General features: G+C 32.7%; 1 protein-coding gene across 1 annotated transcript; it reads left to right on the forward strand.

The window, feature by feature from the left end:
• Positions 1-4,009: 4,009 nt before the first annotated feature.
• Positions 4,010-12,736, forward strand: LOC127735291 (universal stress protein YxiE-like). Its single transcript, XM_052245417.1, has 4 exons — positions 4,010-4,463; positions 4,844-4,924; positions 11,314-11,426; positions 12,318-12,736. The coding sequence occupies exons 1-4, from the start codon at positions 4,394-4,396 to the stop codon at positions 12,546-12,548; spliced, it is 495 nt and encodes a 164-aa protein (XP_052101377.1). The 5' UTR covers positions 4,010-4,393; the 3' UTR covers positions 12,549-12,736.
• The last annotated feature ends 10,709 nt before the right edge of the window (positions 12,737-23,445 follow it).

Raw genomic sequence — 23,445 nt, forward strand, 5'->3', positions numbered from 1 at the left:
TTCACGGAGATCCGTTACATATATTCCTTTAGAAATAAACATAATTATAAAATGATTAATTAAAACGAATATGAAAATAAATAAAAAAATACTCGAAACTGTAACATATTTTGAAAAGTTTTAATTAAAATAAATCGCATAATGGATTGTTACTTGATTACACAACGACGAAATCATAAAGTCTCGCAACATGCATGGAGGTTTACATCTACTGTGTCAAATAAAAGATACACACACGTATTCCTCATTATCAATTTAAAGTCTAAGTAGACTTATAAGTCCATCTTTTTTTAAGAGGCCATAGTAAAAACAAATGTCTTGCTTTAGGAACGGACACATCATATTTTAAAAAAACTCTTAATTCGACAAAAATGTTGAAACTGTGAAACTGACATGATGTTTGATTATTTTTTATTGACCAAATGTTTTTTTATTATTATGTTAGGTTGACGTTTTATTTTCAACTGAGACCATATGCAATCCCATTAGAAATAATTATGGTTCTCTTTTCACCGACATGTCCCTTTTTTAACCAAGCTAATGTTTAAAGCTATTGCTTTAAAGTACATTGGGAAATTCCATTATTGTATGACAAATATTCTACAAATCATGATTTTGCATGGACAAGACTTTTGTGCCAGTGTGTGGCTAGTTAATTTATCATATCCAGTATAAAAATTATCTCAAGCAATGGAGTATAACATATATGGACTTCTTCCATCTGGCAGTAAATGGGTATTCTTTATAGCTTGCTGTTCGGTGTAAGCCAAGGCTCCATGTTGAAGGCCGTACTTTGACCTATAATTTTTTATTTTACAAATTTTAACTTGGTTATAGAGTTGTCTCATTGGCACTCATACCACATCTTCTTATTTATATTCGCTTCATTGTGCTGAATGTATAAACACGCAGCCACGTCCGATGCCACATCTCCTTTACGTTAGCATATATATATATATACAACAACTCTTTCAGGGGTTTGATGGCAAAAAATTCATTTTCGAGTTGCATTCGAAATTTCTGTTCTTCATCGTATTCTTCCTAGTCGTTCCTCTTATCATGCTTATTGAATTATTGCTGATTTGTTCTCGTTCCGAATATGCATGAACTATTTGTCACTCGACGCCAAGCAAAACCGTCAATCATATCCGCGCATGATATAAAATTAATCGTTTGCACCTTAAGATGCCGAAAACTTTGCAGTAGAATGTAAAAAAATTTCTCATTTGTATTTCAAGGCGCATTCACACTAAAATTGTTCATTCTTTTTTATGTCTCAACCCTTCATGGGAAGCTTGTATTAATTCAATGGACAACCGACTGAATAAATCAATAGCATCACTAAAGCTTAACATGATCTTTCAAAGAATGTGCGATGGGTGCGCTGAAGGTTAGAAAAAGAGTTGAATTGAAACGGTATTGAATAAAGACTACGAGCTAGTGGTTGTCATAGAATGTGGACATACTGAGTGTTTTAAGTCAAGAAAATAGTTATAGGACACGGTGGTACTATCTGGATGCACAAACGGGAAAAGTTACCCGAGATGTTGAGATATTGAAATATAAGCGAAAAAAGGTTAAGTTCCGCTTAACTTCTATAAAGGAATTTAGCCTAACTAAAAAAATGAGTGTTTAAACAATCTCTGCAATTGTTTAGTCATGACACAGTCTTTCGGATCAACTTGTACTTATTATATCTGCTAAAATGTAAAATGAAATTAGAAAAAAAACTTTTCCAAATGAAAAACTTTGGGATTCATGTCTCACATTGACAATATCACTTCTTAAATGATTTTGATGCGTCCAAAGCGCTTTTCTGTATTTACCTTTATTTTGATATCCAAAGTTATAACACACCATACAATTAATTGGTTAAATGTGTCTTCTTAAAACTAAGGAATATAAGTATGAGTATGATGGCCATAAAATCAGTAGGACATCATCGTTTTCGAAGCAATAACATAAAGGTGTTAATTCTGTTTATTTATGTTTATCTTACTACCTTTACATATAAAAGATCATAAATTTGAAATAGATATTTAACCAAATTTGATTACATAATACTTTTTATTTATTATTAGTGGCTAAAGTTATGTATACCACATGTATTGAAGAAGTGAAATCAATTTTGTTTTAAATCGTTCTCTATTTTAAACTTAGATGCATTTCGCCATCTTGAAGTTCAAAGATGAAAAAAAGAAGCAAACATTTCACTAAGTTCGTTAATAGTTAAATTGAGTTAATATGAGTTTATAATTTTTCTCTGTACCGATGTAATGCATTGTCTGTATGAGAATCAAAATATATATAGTCATTCAACCCGTGAGACATGGCAAAATTTAGTATTTTAGGTTGGCAGATTTCTTTTTTTTTTCTTTTGTCTTATAAAATCAAATACTTCTATTTTTCTTAACAGAATTTGCATGTTTAGAAAAATGTTCAAAGATTAAGAAAGAAATTTTTTCAATAGATACGCATATATAAAAATGTAAAATAAAAACTAATTAAAATTATTATATTAAAACCCTAATAATTCTAATTTGATTCTAAACTCGGTTTCCTATTAAGTTACAAATTATTATACTATTGGATTAAAGCGTGGATATCGATCATCAAACATTCAAAACCTGTTGTGATCCGATATTTAATTATTTATGTACAAGTTGGCGAGCAAAAATCAACACGTTCCTCGGAAATACTGATAAACTCGTTTCCCTTTAAAGAACATTGAGTTACCTCCCTTTTTTGAGTACGAGTTGTCTTTCTTGACCGAACTAATAGTTCAGTATGTTTGTTTCCGAACATTTCTTTTCTAAAAGTAATTTACTAGAATACTTTTTTCTATCCGAGTTTCGAAACAATTCATAAAGGTTTGGCAAATATGATGCTATTTTACGAGGAGCCAGCTTTATTAATTTTCATGGTTAATATCATCCCCCTTACTTTATATTTGTAATAACATAAGCAACACGACGAGTGCCACACGTGGAGCAGGATCTGCTTACCCTTCCGGAGCACCTGAGATCACCCCCAGTTTTTGGTGGGGTATGGTTGCTTAGACTTAGTTTTCTATGTTGTGTCATCTGTACTATTATTTGTCTGTTTGTTTTTTTATTTTGGCCATGGCGTTGTCAGTTTGTTTTCGATCTATGAGTTTGAATGTCCCTCTGGTATTTTTCGTCCCTCTTTTATATTACTAGAATACTTTTTCTATCCGAGTTTTGAAACAATTCATAAAGGTTTGGCAAATATGATGCTATTTTACGAGGAGCCAGCTTTATTAATTTTCATGATTAATATCATTGGTTTAAAAAAAACACCTTGGCTCTACCATTGAAATTGACAACGTAGTATAGTGAACGGCGGGAAAGATTTCACGACGTTGTTGCGAATAAAACTTATCCCAACGTAGTTTGGCGCCTTATTGGCAAACGTCCCAATAAAAATTAAGGTTTATTGCTTTTATTGAAAAAACAAGCACATGGACCCCCAGTTTTTTCTTTTGCAATCGATCAAGTTCTGTTTCAAGAACGCTCCGCCAAAATTTTAAGAAAAAATCAACGATAGAACTTTTTCTGCACTTCTGTGTAGACGCAAAAATATTTTCAACTTCTTTATTTCACTTGTATTAAAAGAATTAAGGATATTATTATCTATTTCAACCGTTAACTTGTTATAGCATGCTGATGCAATGGATCAAGGGAACATTTTACAAAAAACCCGGTTAAATTATGACTGTTCGTTCAAAAGTATTGGTACTTTCCTTAAAAGTCCTTATTTATGAAATTTCAGGGTTTTTCCTTCAAATATGCAAATTTCGAACCAAATTATCTCAAAAAGTAAGTCATGTAGGTATATTTTTCTTTGCATATTTCAAAAGTACGAATCGAAATTGACCTTCTACCAAAATTTCAAGAAAAAATCAACGAGGGATCTCTACTGTATCGTATGCCCTTAAGTAGATAATAAATACCAATTACATGTATGACTTAATTACATGTATAGATTTGTATAATTCTCATATAATTCCAGCTAGGTTAGCGGAAAAGGCAACGTGTACGTACTTTTACATAGATTAGAGATGTCAACTACAGCTACGATTGACAGAAAAGAAAAAATGTTTTTACGTTTTCTTAGCGTAAAAAATTGTAGTTTACTTAATTTACGTTTCACAAGCTTATCTAATCTAGCAGATATAACAGAACTGACAATACAATTATCACTGATATGATTAACTGCGTTGCACACGTGTTGCGACAAAAATATACATTGTTTACAGTTATACACTTTGTTGTTACTGACAATTGACACTTTGTACCAATACGACCTTGCGATAAAAATCGTACGCTGACCTTAAATTGCACCAACTAAAAACTAAATCCTAAATGTGAAAATGGCCGAAGAGAAAAAAGTGGTGGTTATAGCAAGTGATGGTAGTGATCATGCAAAATTGGCATTGCAAAGTAAGTACTTGTAGACGTAATTATGTTTTAAAGTAAATAACTACAGTAGGTTTGAAAAGGAGAAATTTCATTGTAATTTCATTAGAAATGCAACTGATCAGTTAACCATGTTAACATTATGTTGCGTCTTTAAACTTATTTTTTTTTTAGGTCAAAGTTTTTTTTCCCATATGTATCAGGTTAAAGGGTTACACGAATGATATAGTCTATAGATACTAAATTATTTAACAAAACGTATGTCCGACTGTGTAACCCAATGAGGATAACGAGACGCCATTGTATAGTACCTTAAATTTGTCCTGATAAACACGTGAAAGGTGAATTGAGCGTTCAGGTATTTAAAAAGATAAACGTTTTCGTGTACATTTCTTTCATTATAGAATATGCAACAGAATTTTACCAGCCTGGTAATTTTGCAGTCGTTGTGTATGTTGCTACGTACACCGAAATCAGTTATGGATGTAAGTATGAAGTTTTATATCACGTGTTTTATATATATGATCGTTCTCTGACTCTGATGGTCCTTCAAAAGTTATTATGTTTTCTGATATAGCGGACCACATATTATCATGAAAATATCACAAGGACCATACGCATAAAATATCTATACTTTAAATAGGGTGCAGGTCTCTTCCTATATGGGTCATTTTCAAAAAATGTCGAATTTTGAAATTGAAAAATTTATTAAAAGTTACTTATTCAAACAACCCTCTACATAAGCAAATCAAAACAAACAGTACTTAAAGAACAACATGTTAAAAGATGCAATCTTAATAATGTCATACAAGAATATCTTGAAACATTTTTTGATAGGTGGTACAATATTTTGTCTCTCCTGTTACCATTTTCAAAAGAAATTTTGGGTTTAGAAAAGGTTTAGATAAAATTTTAAGCTTGTTTTACATAGCCAATTAGATGGTTTTCAAGAGAATAAACTTCTATATATATTCATTCTGTAAAATAATAGATTATTTGCCAATTTTCCAGGTTGTACTGAAAAATGCCTCTAAAAATTGGTTTTCAAAGGTTGTAAAAATTACCACCAGTAATGCAAGTCTAAGATAGCAATTCATATTGTTCGGCATTTTTTTCTCTCTTTCAAATAAACCCAACATCAAGTAAATCCCTCATAAGTTAGTTTACTTTTCTCTTTATTTCATTGGTAACAGGAACGTACGTTTATGATATGTCACTATATAAAAGTCTATCCTGTTACCTTTTTGTCTATCCTGTTACCGATATCAGTATTGCACCTGCAAATGCTTAATTGGGAAGAATAAGACGTTATAACTTTAAGATGAGCTCAAACAACGAAATATTTCATTCGTTTTGCAACTATATGTTAAGATAATTTTTTTAACGACGTTTCTGTCTACAATTGTCTATCCTGTTACTGTAACCATAGCAACCATAGTAACAGGATAGACATAACAGGATAGACAAATTTCTTCATTTTTGAATGCTGTTGTGAAAAGACTACTCCCTTTGGTGAAGTGATTATGGTTTTCTGTTGTGAATTTGATTTACAACACGATATTGCACTTTTTACAAGTATACTGTTGGTGTAATTAATCAAAATTGTTGGTAACAGCATAGACATGAAAAAAAGTACCCTCTATTTTTTTTTCACTAAATGTCTTAAAATTTCTTTTCTCTACACTGTCGTACAAGAAACGTGGTGTTTTAAATGTAAAGGTAACTTTGAACTTTTGAAATCAACATTGACTGATTCGATATTCATAGGGAGAACAATATCACGGCTGATTTAAGTAGCGGTAACAGGATGGACATGAACCTCCCGTACGCTGATTGAATTTAGTTTGTAGATAATATATTACATATAATGATTAAGAAGCTACGATTTTTCGTTAGAGTAATTATTAACGTTCTTAAAAAGTCCCTTTTGCAGATATCAAGGCGATCAGAAAATCGGGAAAAAATCATTTGCAATGTGTTTTTCTGACCCTGTACGCACACAAATACCCCCAAAATCGGACTTAAATACATTTTAATCTTATCAAAATAGATGTAAATCGTGTTTATTATCGATGTTCTGAATCATAAATCATTAGAAATACAAATTTTAGCATGGGTGTACTGAAAATTCGACATTTTTTGAAAATGACCCATATCATACAATTATATAGCCTTTGTTACGAGGTTATATTATTAATCGAATATTTTAAAGGATTTGTGACTCGTTAAAACTTATTCACATGTACATTTGTATTTGCTCAGTTTGCACGCCAATACTGTGTGTTTAGCTTTTCGTAGGTCAAAAACTGCATATTGCACAGGGTATACACTCGGCATGTTACTAAAAATAGATTCTAGAAATCCCCAATTTTACATTGTTCATGCAATAATATAACAATTGTAGCCTTTGGTTGAGGTCAATACGATGTTATATCGACCTCATACAAAGGCTATAATTGTATAATATCGACCTAAAGAAGCATATAATTTGACTGAGGACGGAGTATAAGGTCGATATGCTTTTCTAGGTCGATATGACATCGTATTGACCTCAACCAACGGCTACATTATTAATCAACTATTTTCAATGTAAAAATGGGGATTTCTAGAATGTATTTTTAGTAACATGGGGCCTACTGTATCCTGTGCAATATTCTGTTTTTGACCTGCGAAAAGTTAAACACAACAGTGTCCCAACAGTATTGGCGTGCAAACTGAAATACAAAATTACATGTGATCAAGTTTTAACGAATCACAAATCCTTAAAAATATTCGATTAATAATATAAAGGTATACATAGACGTGCCTCTGGTATGGGTCATTATTTGGAATGTCAAATATATCAATGAGGTGCAATTTCACGGAGGTAATTTATCAATGGGTAAACATTTACATTTCAATGAGTCATATATGTTCATCGACTGTTAAGATGTCTGTACAAACTGTGTTCTGATCATTTTATCTAATAATATGAATGTAACGTCTAAATAAGATGTCATGATAAATGGAAAATATATATAAATGGGTTGTAATTTCCTAATGAAATATATGAAGGATCTTCGCATAAGTCAATATACAAATGGGGATCTTTTTAAAATCCCAGCCGGACGTCTGTATCCAAATTTGTATGTTGAGACCCCCTTCCATGATATTTGTCTAAAGTTTTTTTTTAAATTTTACCCTACGCTTAAACACGGTACCGTGGGTAAAGTTCTACGATAAAATGATTATGTTTTGAACTTTTCCTGATCGTTGCTGTTATTCATGTTTCAGTGATTGTGGGTTTGTTTACAGTATATCAGAACGGCAATAAATCAACCATGATGTTGCTTAATTTTTCACTTATACTTTATACGCACCTTGCGATGTATATTACAACTATATTCTTTATTTGAAAAGTCGTGCAATTTAGTTTTGCAAAATTGTCCTGATAATTTGCTGGTGATGAAAAATAAATTTTACTGGTTCTGCGCTCTTTATTTTTGAGTATATATTTTTTTTCATATTATCAAAATTGATGCAGAAAATTTGTGTATTGATAGATATGACACCGAGCATACATATGGTGCACGCAATATTTCAGATGAGCAAACTTTAGTATATTTAGTTTGTTTTAATTTTTTTAATAAGAAAATATGAATATAATTGGCATGATTGCGATCATTTTGCATGACCAGCAAAATACAATGCAAATTATCCGCTACCTATATAAGATTAAGAAAGGAACATGTGTTATGATTGCCAATGAGACAACTATAGGTCGAGACCAAAGGACGGAGGTGTAAACAACTATAGGTCACCAATGAGCAAAAGCCAATACTGTATAGAAGCTATGAAAGGCCCCGACATGACAAAATGTAACAAAATTTAAACGAGAAAAACCAATATAAAAACCAATAAACAATAACAAATATGATAGACAGAAACCAAGAGCTCAAGTCATTTTAGCGAAAAATGCAAAACTACTAGGAGACAGTCATTTTAGCGCCGAGATATTCCTTTCACCTGTATTTCGGATAGCCCATTTTAGCGCCGGGTTATTCCGTTCGCCTGTATTTCTGATAAGCCCATTTTAGCGAAAACTAACATAACTAGTTGAAGAAAACTCATATCATAAAATTAGATACGACAGCATATATAAATCAAAGTACTGAAGTACTGAACATCGGATGACCGCAAGTTCTTGTGGATTGTCAAAAGCACTTGTCACAGAAAAAAAATCACATCTCTATACCTAAAACTGTGGTTAATGTACAGAGATATTTTTTTCTGAGACAATTTCTAGCGTGGATGATGAATAAATGACAGGAAATTCAACCTCACCGTAATAATTATTATATTGTAGTGATACAAATCAGTATACACTGGTTTGTTGTAATATATTATATTAATATAACAGTAACATGTATATATGATTTTCATCCATTTGTATATCATTCTATTCTACTATTCTAATAAGAGTGCAGTGCAAGTGCATGGTGGACACTCTTCTGTAAAAATTCGATTTTTCTAAAAGATTGGATATGAGTAGGCATTCATACTTTCCCGCAAAAACAATCTTCCATGCAGAGTTACCGGTCCTAGCCGGGATTGTCGCAAAATGTTCTTGAGATATTCTTCCGCATGCTTTACCATATCAATGATTTTTTACTTATACATGTATATATATATCTAACGACAAAACATTTTCATATTATCAATTTATGTTCTAAACAAAAATATTGTTATCAGTATTCATTGAAGAGATGTATTTATAACAAACGATAAGGAATGTTATTTTGCACTCGTTAATATCCGCGTATTTATCATGTTTATAGATCGGTTACAAACCCAAAACGAAAGTTACGTAATGGAAATCTAGGCGATAGCAATACATCGGAATGCCCTCACGGTCATCGCGATGCAAAAAAGAAGTATCGATGAATCTGTACTTTAATCTTTGTCAAGTAGTGTCTGTTTATTGTAATTGCAAAGGTTTGACAGAATAAAGATAATTATATGTATATTATATAGACAAGATAAAGAGAAAAAAACAGTTCCCATCACAATTTGAGGAACAGAATTGTACACCATAATTGTGCATTACGTACGATGACTGGGAAACAGATTGACACTTAAACATTTGACTTAAAATTTTAGACTTTTAGTGCTGAATTTATACGGAAATAATGTTATTTATATTGTACTGTCTTGATGATATTAAATTTATCATTCTTCTATGCATTGAAAAAAAATTCTGTCGCTAAGATGGCCTACACTTTAGCGTTAAAACGTCCTAACAATCCGCTTATACATCATCCGCCGCAAACCAATGACCAATCTGATTAAAAAAGGAAATAACGAAAACAGAGTTCTATATTTTAATTAGATTGGCCAATGACAAGCACTGAATAACATGCTCCTGAAATGGGACAGGCACATACATAATGTGACGGGGATAAACATGTTTGACCTAATAAGGGACAGTTATGTTACAGCACAACTTAATAAAACTGCAAAAGGCAGTTGAAAATGGTCATATAGTGTTATAATTAGTAATAGAAAAGTGTCATAAGCTTATGATTATCAGAAATATAACTTGCATTAAAAAAATCATTGAAAGTAAAAAAAAATATAAAGCGAAAGAGGACACTGACTCACACTGACTGACTAACTTCTAGACTTCAGAAGCTTTTTTTGTTTGCGTGCTTTCAGAAGTTTCCCCTCTACCCCTACTTCTAATTAATATCAGATTTGTGAGTTCGGTATGCCTATATAAGAGAATGTTGCTTGCTTTACATTTAGTGTGCTATGCTTATAACTTCGGTTAGTAAGCGAGCCACAATAGATCTGAATTTTGTCTGATTGACTTTCTGATGTTCAGCCTTTTCACTCGAAGCGAATTTATATGGAAAATATATATAAACGTCTACAAGAGTTTTTTTTTAAGAATTGACGACATATTTCCTACTTATATTCTTTCATTTATTACCTGAGATTAACATGAGTAGTCAAAAACATTTCAGATCTCTCAAATGAGGCAAAATTTGTTTGGTTATTTCCACTAATGAAAATTTGTCTTTCCTAAAATATTTAGGGAATTATGTTATTAAATGTCTAGATGTTAGACGAAAAATAAATTAATATACGTAATAGCGATGATAATAGTAATGATTTTATGGTTCTGGTCCTGCCTGGAATAAAATGTACATGATTTAAGGATGTTCGCTCCTCTGTTTCAAAATAACAAGGTTTATAAAAGACTGTTATAGATTGATAGAATATGAATAAGGGAACATAAAAATTAGAAAAAAATGATAGGTCCGTCTTCTAGTTTTTGAGATATAATCAGTTGAAAATTTGGCGGGAAGTGGTTCTCTCTAGATTTTTCATACATTTAACATTGACACCTTTTTCCTTTCAAAAGCTATGAAAAAATAACAAGGATTTTATTAAATTTTCAGAAATGACTTTCAAAACTATATGCAATAAAATTATGAAAAGAAAAGTAGGGGTCAGTGGGCAAAATTTTTATTGGTACTACATGGATAAAACTAGAGGATTCCGAATATCTGACAAAAAGTCAAAAACAAGAGGAGCGAACATCCTTAAATAAGGTAAAGTAATATATGTAGCTCTATAACTATATGAACATTTAATATTTCATTTCAATGTAAAAACTTTGTTTTTTTTTTGTTTGTTACAAATCAAAGTGTATTGTTTTGTGTGTATAAATGTCAAGCTTCCCATCAAGGTCCCTTACTTGGAACAATTAGTATTCTTATTCTCATTTTTATTCTTATATTATTAAATATAGTCCATTTGCACTCCCTTTGAGTGCCCTAAAAGGGAGTGCCCAACAGGAATAATCTTCAGAAGTTTTCACTTTATCTAGCTGTTGCACTGATACCAGGGGATCCAGCTCTTGTTCAAAGGATAGTGGAATCGGAGGAGGTCAAGTGCACAGAAATGGTGAAGAAATTAAGTAAAGAATTAGACGATTTGAAGGTAACAGCTGCATATTTTCAGCAGACGATATGAAGTCTTTTCACACGTGAAACTTCATTATTTAAAAAAAAATGTACAATTTATGATTTACAATCGATACAATTAGAATTGTTTTTAGACAGAAGAAATAACAACCTCTTAGATTGTATATTCAAAAACTTTGTCCCGATATGTCGTATATGTTACAAAGTAACATTCATGTATGAAGTATAATCTTTGTTGATCTGCGTTTATCATATTTTTGAAAGACGATGTGGGGTTTGACGTCAAAACCAAAAACATTGCTTCCAAAAGAGAAGCGGTCGCAGGTCACAATCCAGTTTAAACCCGCCACATACTTCATGTGCCTTTATCAAGTCAGGAGCTTGTAATTCATTGGTTGTCGTTGGTTTCTGTCTGTCATATTTATATTTCGTATATTGCTTCAGCATAAATCATGTCATTTGTTTTCTCTTTTGAAGTGTTTCAAGTTTTGTCATGCCGGGGCTTTTTATAGCAAACTATAAATACTTACATATGTTGATGGAATTTATGGTTAAGCACTGTTATAGTCCAGACATTTTTCGGTGGAATACCTTTTTCAAATTTTATGGTCTTTGGTAAAATATCTGAGAACAAATTTTTACCTTCCGAATCACTACCCTATTTTTTTTCCTGCCAGGAGGTAGGGAACAAGTATTTATTTTTTTACCTTATGTTGTTACAAACGACAACCACTAATGAGATTCTTGACTTGGGATATGCACATGCATATTTTGCGGGTTTTAGGTTGTTTGTAACCTTTGGCCTTCACGAAACAATATGACAAGAATACTAATTGTACGCAAATAGATACATTATGGTATGCAGTAACAGTTTACGAAAAAGATTTTTTTTTCCTTTTTAAATCAGATAGAAGGCGAGGTTGTGAGAGTAAACGGAGAACCAGGTCCTGCTGTTCTAGAAAAGGCAAAAGATCTCAAAGCAGTATACATAGTAGTAGGATCACGTGGTTTAGGGAAAATCCGGAGAACTATTATGGGCAGTGTCAGTGACTATCTCGTGCATCATGCACACATTCCAGTAGTTGTATGCAAATCAGAACATCACCATCATCATCATGGAGGTGATAACCATTCTTGATTACATCAAACATGAGGACTAAGTTTTGTATAGCGGAGGAAATGTTCTGTTTTCATTTTTAATTTGAAGGAAATGTGGCAAGGACAGCCATTTTATTTTACTGACTGATTTTCTTTTATGAAAGATATTCAGATAAATGCCGAGCGAAAATCTTTTTGATTCAGGATGAATAAAAGTTTATTGCTTAACTGTATCTGTATATTTTTGATAGTTACAATAAGGAACTTATCAGTATAAAATTACAAAAAAAATATTGAAGTAGAATGCAATGAAATCTGCTGCAAATGACAGTGCGATCAAAAAGTCATCAACACAAAGAGCGCAAAATGACATAATAGTATCATAGAAAATTTGACATGAAGAGTAAATTGTTTTAAACATTTCACTGCCACTGGGTTAATTTTGTTTTGCTGGTGTCGTTTTATTCGAATTCTACAAATATGTTCATTGAGCATGGATTGATTTTCTTAATCATGTTGTTTCAATTTATTTTTCATGAATTAAGAAACATTTACTTAACTAGTTATAGAATATATTCCATATTTATGAACTGGATATTTACAGTACCAAAACACTGGCTATGTATGATAGAAATTTCCGTACGCATGACTTGTGTCGGATATAAGTCGACGAGACAGCAATCAAACGACAAAAAATTACTAACAGACATCTAGAGGTCAACAAAAGACGGGTTTATTGTGTTATTGTGCTATGGTCATTTTTTGTATTCTTTTCTTTCATGTTTGCTCGTGTGCTCTGTCTATAGAGTGTCTATATGCCATTTTGTTTTTCTTTGTTGACATAGTTGTTTGTTTGTATAGTTATTAGGATTATAACACAATGTTAACTGCTGTACCCAAATTTTTGTTATTTTAACCTGTTATGTCTGTTTGTTTTGCTCACACATTGTTGTCAATATAATGGAATTCTATGCGACTGACAGTCATATAAATGAGAGGTTCAGCTAGCTATAAAACCAGGTTTAATTCACAATTTTTTACATAAGAAAATGCTTGTACCAAGTCATGAATATGACAGTTGCTTTTCATTCGTTTGATGTGTTTGAGCTTTTGATTTTGTCATTTGATAAGGGACTTTTCGTTTTGAATTTTCCTTGGAGTTCTGTATTTTCAAAGTTGTTATTCTACTTTATATAAACATTACCTCGAGCTCTAAACATGTTCATGAAAAACTGATTTAAGAGGATGAAGTTAGATTTTTATTGCAACCAAGTTCTAACTGAGTGTTAGTTGTGAAATCCCAATGTCAGGGTCACAAATGATCACGAATCTGTTTCGCTTGTCCAAGCCATGACAACCCTACTTTCCTCAATTGTTACAACCTCTCCTCTCTTCCCCTGGGAATCGGATACAGATTTACTTACCATCGTTTTCGGTCTCGTGTATTCCCGGTGTGGTATTCCATAAGTATATTTAAAAATGTCAACGACAAAAAATTAAGACAGCGTGAAAGGGGAAATACATACGGAGTAGACATGTACAATATCCAAAGTTTTTACAAAGATAAACCATTAGTAAGCAATCAATGAAACAATAGAAATGTTTTCAATTGATGTAAGTAACAAAACTGAATGACTATACATCTTCATTTACGAAACCTAAGGATAAAAGTTTTATCACCTGGTTTGTATGGTATCTACATGGTATCTGACACAACGAAGAAGGCTAACAATGATGATCAACCATTTCTATAATGCCGGTTCAAGTGTTGAACAAAATTGCAGGGTTGGGTTGAAAAGTCTCAGCTCGTGGTATTGAACTCACAGAATTTCGACATACACGACTTGGATGTAAAGAAGAAAGGGCAAAAGCTGTCAAATTAATGCTCACTGAATTGACTTAAATTCTCATATTTGATTTATATCATTCTATGTATACAGTCCAAATGACAAAAAGTCCAAAAGAAACAATTGACAATGCATGGACTCGCCAACTTCTACGTCATTTGGGCTCTCGGTCATAAACTTTACTCAGTACTCGGAGTACAAAATTTGTACTCCAAACAACAAATCCAGTATTTTTATTGGTTGATTTCTGAGTCGGAGTACGATAATCGTGCTCGAAATCTTTATGACCGCAAAGCCTGGTCTCTGGTTGAGAATTGTCTCATTGGCAATCATACAACACTTTCTTATTTCTCTATATCGTTATGGTGTATCAGTATTTTGTGCGTATTTTTGACTAGTCTAGACGCCAACTAATTAATTAACCATCGAGATGATCTCCAGAGACTGCCAATGGTAATATTATCCAATGCTAACATAAATATTGATATACAATTATACAAACCAGAACGTGCAATAGTATAATGACGATTTTTCTAGGCCAGTTTGATTTAATGTCATAGATTAAAAAATATGTATATCATCGTTTTACTTGTACAAGAAAGTTTTTTTTGTTTGCCGAATCAGTCAACGCAATGGTTCTTCCTGGTCGCTCCCTTGTTTCACTTATCAATGTTGACATTTTCTTTTCTTTTTAATGAAATGCAAGGGGATGGTATAATATATGGTTTGCAGCTTGATAATGTTGAGTTGTAGCCGAGCATTCACTTCCTGTTTGCCGTTATTTTGAAATTTTACAACTAATTGTAGAAGGAAAATTTTCGTCAAACTTTTCTTGGCTTCTATCAAGGGAATGAGTTACGAAGATAACGTAGATATCTCTTCCATAGTAGAAATAGCCTATAACAATCACCATGCACTGTGATTTTAAACCCACTTGTAAAATAACAAATAACAAACAAACTCATAGCTGATATTGCTGAAGAAATCTATTCCGAAGTTCACCCACTGATTTTATGTGGGACGGCCGGCTGATTTCATATTAGCAGGTTAATTAAGTACTTTGAGCTTGCTTTAGATACTTGCGGGCATTTTTTGCTTTTAGGTATTGTAAAACTGGTTTTCTTCAGTGCAGGATCGTTTAAGATTTTTGATAGGAAATCTACGTAATGGACATTTGCGCTTCAAATTGTATCTATTTGCGCTACAGAACATTAATTTGACCTTTTGGGATTTATGACTCTCCTGATAATTCAATTTTCTCTTTCGTTCATTTGAAGCAAATTTTCTGACTATTTTTGCAGGAGTTAATCATTTTTAGAGTTTGTGAACATTTCCCATTGACATTGGTAAATTCGGTTGAGGTTTTCTTCTTTTTTTTTAACATGGCCTTTGACATAGACTACAAATCCTTTGGATGAAGAGAATACTCGTCCACATCTTTTATCCCAGCGAATAGTCGTAGAAGCTCTCGGTCAGCAGCCTTCCGTTTGGCAAACAAATGCTAACTCAAGAATAGTTTACCTTAGCGGTATATGGCAAAACCTTTCGTAATTTTTGGCCCTCAATGCTCTTCGACTTCGTACTTTATTCGGCCTTTTAACTCTTTTGACTGGAGCGTCACTGACGATTTTTTTTGTAGACGAAACGCACGACTGGCATACACATTTTTATAGGCCAAGTATCTTTAATGAGTTTTTTTTTGTACAGATGATCGCGCTTAATTTTTCTGTCATCAAGTGGATGTTTATGTTGATTTTTCTGATGCAACATGATTTCAATTAGTAATGATTACAATAAATTCATTCAGATCTTAGGTAAAATGTCCCGTCAATTTAAGCACAGCTGTATCAAAATTCAGTGTCCTTTGTTTGGAGCATAAAAGTCCTTCCGCGTTACAGATAATAAAGTGCTATTTTCTTGTTTCGGATTTTGTTGTGATAAGATTACGACAATGTTGATAGCACACCAAATACACAATAATATAATGATACTTTCTTTAATGTACCTTTTGTCTGGGACCACTGTAATAGTCCCAGCTTTTGTTAAGGATTTTCATAGAAATATTAGAATTGTTGGATGTTGTTTTGTATACTTAAAAACGGGTTTGGAATTTCAAATTAGGTTAAATCAACACCGACGACGTATGTTCATCTTCCCGTCCCATGTCTTGAACCTCGCCAGTAAATGTCACTTTTATAAGGAATGTGGTGGAGTTAAGCATGTTTGAAGGCCGCACAAAACCCCCTAACCTGGGACAGGGAATATGAGCCCATATCCCTGTGAAGCCCGAATAACAATTACATTATACTGGAGTGTCCTGATTTTAACATTATATATACCATTCTGGTCTTCTTGTTCACAGGGTATATGGGTTCATATGCCCTGTCAATGCAACCAATCAAATTGCATGATTGACACAGATATTTATATATTACTCATATATCCCTATCTGTTTATTCACTAGTGAAGTCGTTTCGTTGCTGACTGTTTTAATCGTTTCGTTGCTGACTGTTTTAAGATTAGATAATCTTTATTTCAGACACTGTGTAATTCATACATATCACAACATTTTTGTATAAACGGTTTCTTAACAGAATAAAATTCTTTTGTGATATTTACAGTGTCAATTATATTCTATTAAATTAAATGTAAATTAAAAATTCACATATAAATGCAATGTACTATACACTTAACAATGCTGACGAATACAAAACAAATCACCACTAAAAATTGAACTTTGGTACCAAATGATTTTGGGATGCTTTCAGGCCACGTAATAGACTGAACATTGACTTTTAATAACTTCTTCAAAGATGAGACTTCATTTTTGACAAACATGCATATGTGATGAGTTAAACCCTATTTCAACTGATTTTTATAGCTGTTATAGTGTGTTCTTATGTCGTACTGTTACATCACTGTCCCAGGTTAGGGGAGGGTTGGTGCATTCAAACATGTTCAACCCAGCCATATTATATATGTGCCTTTCAAAGTCAGGAACCTGTAGTTCAGTGGTTGTCGTTGGTTCATGTCTGACATGATTTGTTTTTCGTAAATGGTTTTGTTATAAATTTGGCCAGTAGTTTTCTCAATTGAATTGTTTCATATTATTCATATCGAAGCCTTTTATAGCCGACCATACGGTATGGTGTTTTCTCATTGTTGAAGGCCGTATACGTACAGTTGCCTATAATTGCTTGCGATCCACTTTATTTGAACTTTGATGGATAGTTGTCGCATTGGCATTCATACCACATCTCCATAGTTTTATATATTACTGCATCCTGAATGCATAATTTTACCATGATTAATCGCACTTAATTAATCTCATTTCAGAGTCATGAGACTTTTATATGTGTTCTATATATATATATCTACCTAATACTGAACATTAAAATAGCATGGGCGTAGCGGCCGGTACAGCAGGTACGGCAGTGGCCGTACCAACAATTTTCGTTGGTACGGCAGGTACGGCAGTGGCCGTACCAACAATTTTCGTTGGTACGGCAGGTACGGCAGTGGCCGTACCAACAATTTTCGTTGGTACGGCATGCCGTATATAAATTTAAATAAACAAATATTTAAAAAAAACAAGGTTTTTGCACGGGAATAAAGAAAACAAGGTTTTTACAGGAAAGAACAAAGATAGAAAATTCCATTTATACGTCATATGCAATATACGATATACTAAACAATTATGAATCTTTGAAAAAGTTATGGGAATGGTCATTAGAGAAACTTCGTGATACTGAAATGAAGGCGAGATTAATAAGAGACGTAGAAGCACACATGCAAAGATTTGACTTTGTCTTTGGTCTGAGTCTGTGGGAATGTCTTCTGCGAAACTGTCAAGGCAATTTCCCTAATGAGAACTGACGAGGCATATGGACTTTTTGTCACAAAGTCACCAACTTTGCCGAGCTGCCTGAAAGATGTAGACGAGTCATGTCTACCTAGACAGAAATTGATGCCTACTAGGTTAGAGACCGGGAATGCAGAACCTCATTATCATGAAACACCGAAAGGGTATTTCCAGCAGATTCATTTAGAAACCAGATCACTTGTTATTAAAGATCGGTTCGACACACCCGACTTCGACATGTACGTCAATGCAGAACAGGCTTTGATACAATGTATAAGAGGGAACGAATTTGAAGATGAATTGAATGCTATTACAACATTTTTACGGGGATGACTTCCAAATGGATAATATGTCTAAAAATAATGCAGAGGAATCTCTTTATGTGGTGTTTGTAATCTCTAGTTTAGAACAATTAATGGGACCCAATCAGAAAAGTTCGTATTGTTAATGGAAAGAACATCTTCAATAAACCTGTATCATGGTATTTACAATTTAAGAAATAATTAATGGAAGCTATAGATTTGTTGAAAATTCACATACGGCCCAGGCCATGTGTACATTTCCAACAAATCTATGGCTTCCATGAATTATTTCGATTCTAATAGGACAAATACGGTAATTTAAAAAACCGAAGCGAGGGTGGGTATGCCGTGTGTGTGGCTGTTCTATTTTACCCCCTGTTGGATAATTCTAAAAATTTCCGATATACCTATAGCTTGCATGAATTATTTCTTCAATAACCGCTAAAGAAAAGTGTGTTTAATTCTTTTAATTGTCATCCCAACATTTGCCATGTTTAATTTACATTTTTTTTCTCGTCAGCTACAGTTGACATTTCGTAACTATAAGGAGCAGCCATGTTGACTTGCTGAAATCAGTAAATGTGCGAATAATGCAATAGAATAGAAAATAAAACAAAACCCACCTCAAAACTCCATTTTAATGCAATATTATCCGAATTTGGAGGGATCACGTAACTGAACTTTTTTTCCTCCTGTTGTCCGTCACAATGATTATGTTCTCTCAATTACACGACGGGTGCCACATTTTGGAGCAGGATCTGCTTACCCTTCCGGAGCACCTGAGATCAACCGAGGTTTTTGGTGAGGTTCGTGTTGCTCAGTCTTAAATTTTCTATGTCGTTTTGTGTTTTGTGTACTATTGTTTGTCGTTTTGCCATTTTCATTTTTTTTTGCCATGACATTGTATTTATTTCACTCACATGGTCAAAATCTTAAAGTTCTTGTCAAATACTATTGGGAATTGAATATTTAAGAGACTAAATCATATACTAAAATTTTTTTGTTAACAATTTTACATATACTCAAAATGATACTTGTTGTTACGGCTTTTTGCCGTTGAAGTCATTTTGATACAAAATTGCAAATTTTACATGTTTTTGTCAAATTTTGCATCGATGTAGGTCGATAACCAAATGAATTAATTTGTATCCGCAAAACTATTTATATCTTTACTTTCAAAGAAATTTTGGTTTTGATTAACGATGTCCTTGTACATGTTTTTGAAGGATTTCTGCCACTGTGTCTAAAGCACCAACCGTTCATCTTTTTGTTGAAAAGGGTGAGGCATGTTTTTTTTTCTTTCCTTTATTACTATTTTTGCCAGGCTTAATTTTTTTATAATTCTTTAATGTATTTATTTTTCCCAACCTTGTAAAGAAAACAAGCATGCTTTTTCATGCATTTCACTTCTGAAACAAGCGTTTTTCAAGAGATTTAGAATCCAACAATTTATTTCATAAAAAATGAAAGGGGAGTGTTTAATAATTTTAATGTTGAATATTTTTCATTTTTTTAAAGGTGTAAATTTTAGGCTCCTGGAAGCCAATAGCTACTCATGTTATTATCAACAGTCTTAGTACTGAAAGATCATCCAAATAAACCTTTAACTTTGCAAGCTTTTATAGACGTAACACTGAATCTCACTTTTCACTTTGGGTGCTAATAGGCTGTGTACTGATTTATATTTTAGTCTTAGTAAACATTATTTATTCATTAGCTGTAATTAGATTTGAACTAGCTATGAGTACTCTATGTCTTTTTGTAAGTTGTTGTCATGCTCCGTGCCTGAGACTACTATAACACATGTTTGTGTTATAGTAGTCTCAGTCCGTGCCGATCTTGTTGAAAGGGGGGACATGTTTTTTTTTCTTTCCTTCGTCGAGCCCATTCCAAATGATTTTCACAATTTGTTCTAATGTTGTGGTTTTTCAACACTGTCTCTGATTATGGGACGGTTGAGTGCTCGCAAACATGTTTTTAACCCTGTCACAAGTCAGTGGCCTGTAATTATTTGGTGGTCATTGGCTGCTGTCTTCCATATTTGTTTTTTCGTTTATTGTTTTAACATAAATCAGGCCATTGGGTTACTCATTTGAAATGTTTATATTTTGAAATGTCTGGACTTTTTATAGCTTAATTAATATATGACATAAAAAATATAGTTGTTTACATCCACACCATTGTTATCCACCTCTTGTGGATAGTTTTCTCATTGGCAATCATACGACACCTTCTATTCTTTTTTTTTTTTTTTTTTTTTTAGAGTGGGGAGATTTTTCAATAGTTTGAATGAGTTGAATACAGATAGGCATCCAGGAAGCAGGGAACGGCGTCTTTAACTTTTTCAAGAACTCTCTGAAAATTCTATAACAGAGTATATTTATGAATAAAGGGAAATGTGAGGTATCGAGTGTCAATGAGACAGCAACCCAAACGACTCAAAAAACCAAAAGACATAATTTTTTATTATACAGGACTATCTTAACGATATTTCAGGCCTTAAATCGCCCACAGAAACAAAATTTAGTTCATTTTCTAATATTGAATGATGTTTGATCTGTTTATAGTTCTTGCATAGGCTTAAGCTGATTACCATTTATTAAATTAAGTCAATGAGATATATCTAAGAAATGATCTTTATAATGCTTTATTTTATATATTTCGTTTGCCATATTTTTGTCAGACGTGGTTGTGATGAAAACATACACCCTTCCCAATACAAGATTGGAGAAGTTTATGGGACTATAATGCTATACTCATGTGACTCTTGCTTGTGTAAACAGTATGCGCAGGTTGCAATAGCTTTTCCTTAAAACTTCACACCGTAGACCTTTTTTGTTCTTCGATTAGTTTTTTTTTAATATTTCTAATTTACTCACTGTTTCTTAATTATGCCATGACCCCACCAATGCATAACATATTAAATTCATGTAATTTCTACCATGTATACAGTAGCAATTGTTTTATTTGTCTATATTAATTGTTCAAACGGAAGAGGTAAACTTCACAGAAGCATATTTCGATTCGCTTAGTGTAATCAGTAGCTATAGTGAATGAAGGAACTGTTAAAAAATGGTGCGGTTACATGTCAGTTAGGGGAGGAGGGAGGAAGGAGCCAAACATTCTAGTATACTAAATACTAATATTTATGATATGAACAAGGAGATAATTAGTTAAAAGTCAGCGGGTCAGCAACCTAACATAAAAGGTTGACATGCATAGACATCTATATTGACTACTTGCGATATTGAAAATTTAAAGTCTATTGGAAATATCGTTTGATTTGCTAGAATTCAAAAATGGCATTAAGTGCCTGCTTAACTTCAAGGGCGTTGAAGAAAGGGACAAAATTGAATTACTTCTAAACTATTTGACTATAGAAAAGTTTTTTTTTTTGCTTTCCACTTTTAGAATCAACACCCCCCTTCTTTGTCTCAGGGAGTTGAAACCTAATAGTTTCTTAATAATTCTATAATTTATAAACAGACAATTTAAGAAAGGTTTGTTATAAATCATGTCAATACCCAAGTATTGATTACTGATACCTTTGGGGGCTGGTAGTCCATATGCAGTGGTATCAACCCAAAATAATAAAGAAAAAATTTCAAACTGGATTGTCCTATTTTTCTGAAAATTACATAGAGATAAATCTGAACTGTTGATCATTTTACTCTTGCTAACTGCTTTAATTATTGAAAGTCAAGCCAAAAAGTGCATTTTACCCTAGGGCTATGTTCTTTTTTAAGCATCAGTGGCCAAGTCTTTCTAAACTAGATACTCTAAGAAGCATTCAGATAAAGTCTGGTAAATTTGGCCTTGTAGTTTCACAGGAGATTTTTTTAAGGTTAGGGTGAAGGATGCTTAGTGTTGTGTATTAAGCTACTTTTCAGCAGAAATTGTGTATTTTGTATGAAAATGAATGTTGTTTTTTTCGTTCAACTGATACACAATACACAATCTGTTCCTTGAACTGCTTTTTCAAATTAACATGTGACACAAGTCACACAACATACATGTACACACAATGGCCTCTAAAAACACTGCAAAGGATCTCATTTGTGAAGAGAGCACAATCTAGCACAAAAGTGAAAAATTCGTAAGGGTTCCACGGAACCCAGTGTCTCGCCTATACTTTTGCTGTTAATCGCAGGCTAAACAAAAATGAGGAAAAAAATTAATAAAAATATTCCTCTCTATACTATCTTTTGATTGTAAGTAGCTTCTGTCCAAGTTTGGTAAAAATCCAGGATAATTTATGAATCTAATGTATGTTTTAAAAACTTAAACTGCAGACTGTATGCAATGTTGACTGGAAAAAAAACTAAGTCCATTTATAAGTAAAATACGGAAAAAATGGAACAAAATTTTATCAAAATTTCCTTCCAGATACTAGCTTTTGATCATAAACAAGCTTCTGTCCAAGTGTGGTACAAATCCAGGATAGTTTAAGAAAGTTTTTAAAATTTTAAAAACTTTAACCACAGAGTGAATGTAATGTTAACTGGCAGAAAAACTAAGTCCATTTATAAGTAAAATATGGAAAAAATGGGATTTTTTTTTTTACAAAATTTACTTCTGGATACTATCTAATGATCATAAACAAGCTTCTTTCCAAGTTTGGTAGAAATCCAGGATAGTTTAAGAAAGTTATTAAAATTTCAAAAACTTAAACCACAGAGTGAATGTAATGTTTCCTGGCAGAAAAACTAAGTCCATTTATAAGTAAAATCCGGAAAAAATGGAATTTTTTTTTTACAAAATTTACTTTTGAATATTATCTTATGATCATAAACAAGCTTCTGTCCAAGTTTGGTAGAAATCCAGGATAGTTTAAGAAAGTTATTAAAATTTCAAAAACTTTAACCACAGAGTGAATATTTGTGGACGCCGCCGACGGAATGTAGGATTGCTATGTCTCGCTTTTTC

Source organism: Mytilus californianus, unplaced genomic scaffold, assembly GCF_021869535.1.
Source record: "Mytilus californianus isolate M0D057914Y unplaced genomic scaffold, xbMytCali1.0.p SCAF_3, whole genome shotgun sequence".
NCBI classification, from domain to species: Eukaryota; Metazoa; Mollusca; class Bivalvia; order Mytilida; family Mytilidae; genus Mytilus; species Mytilus californianus.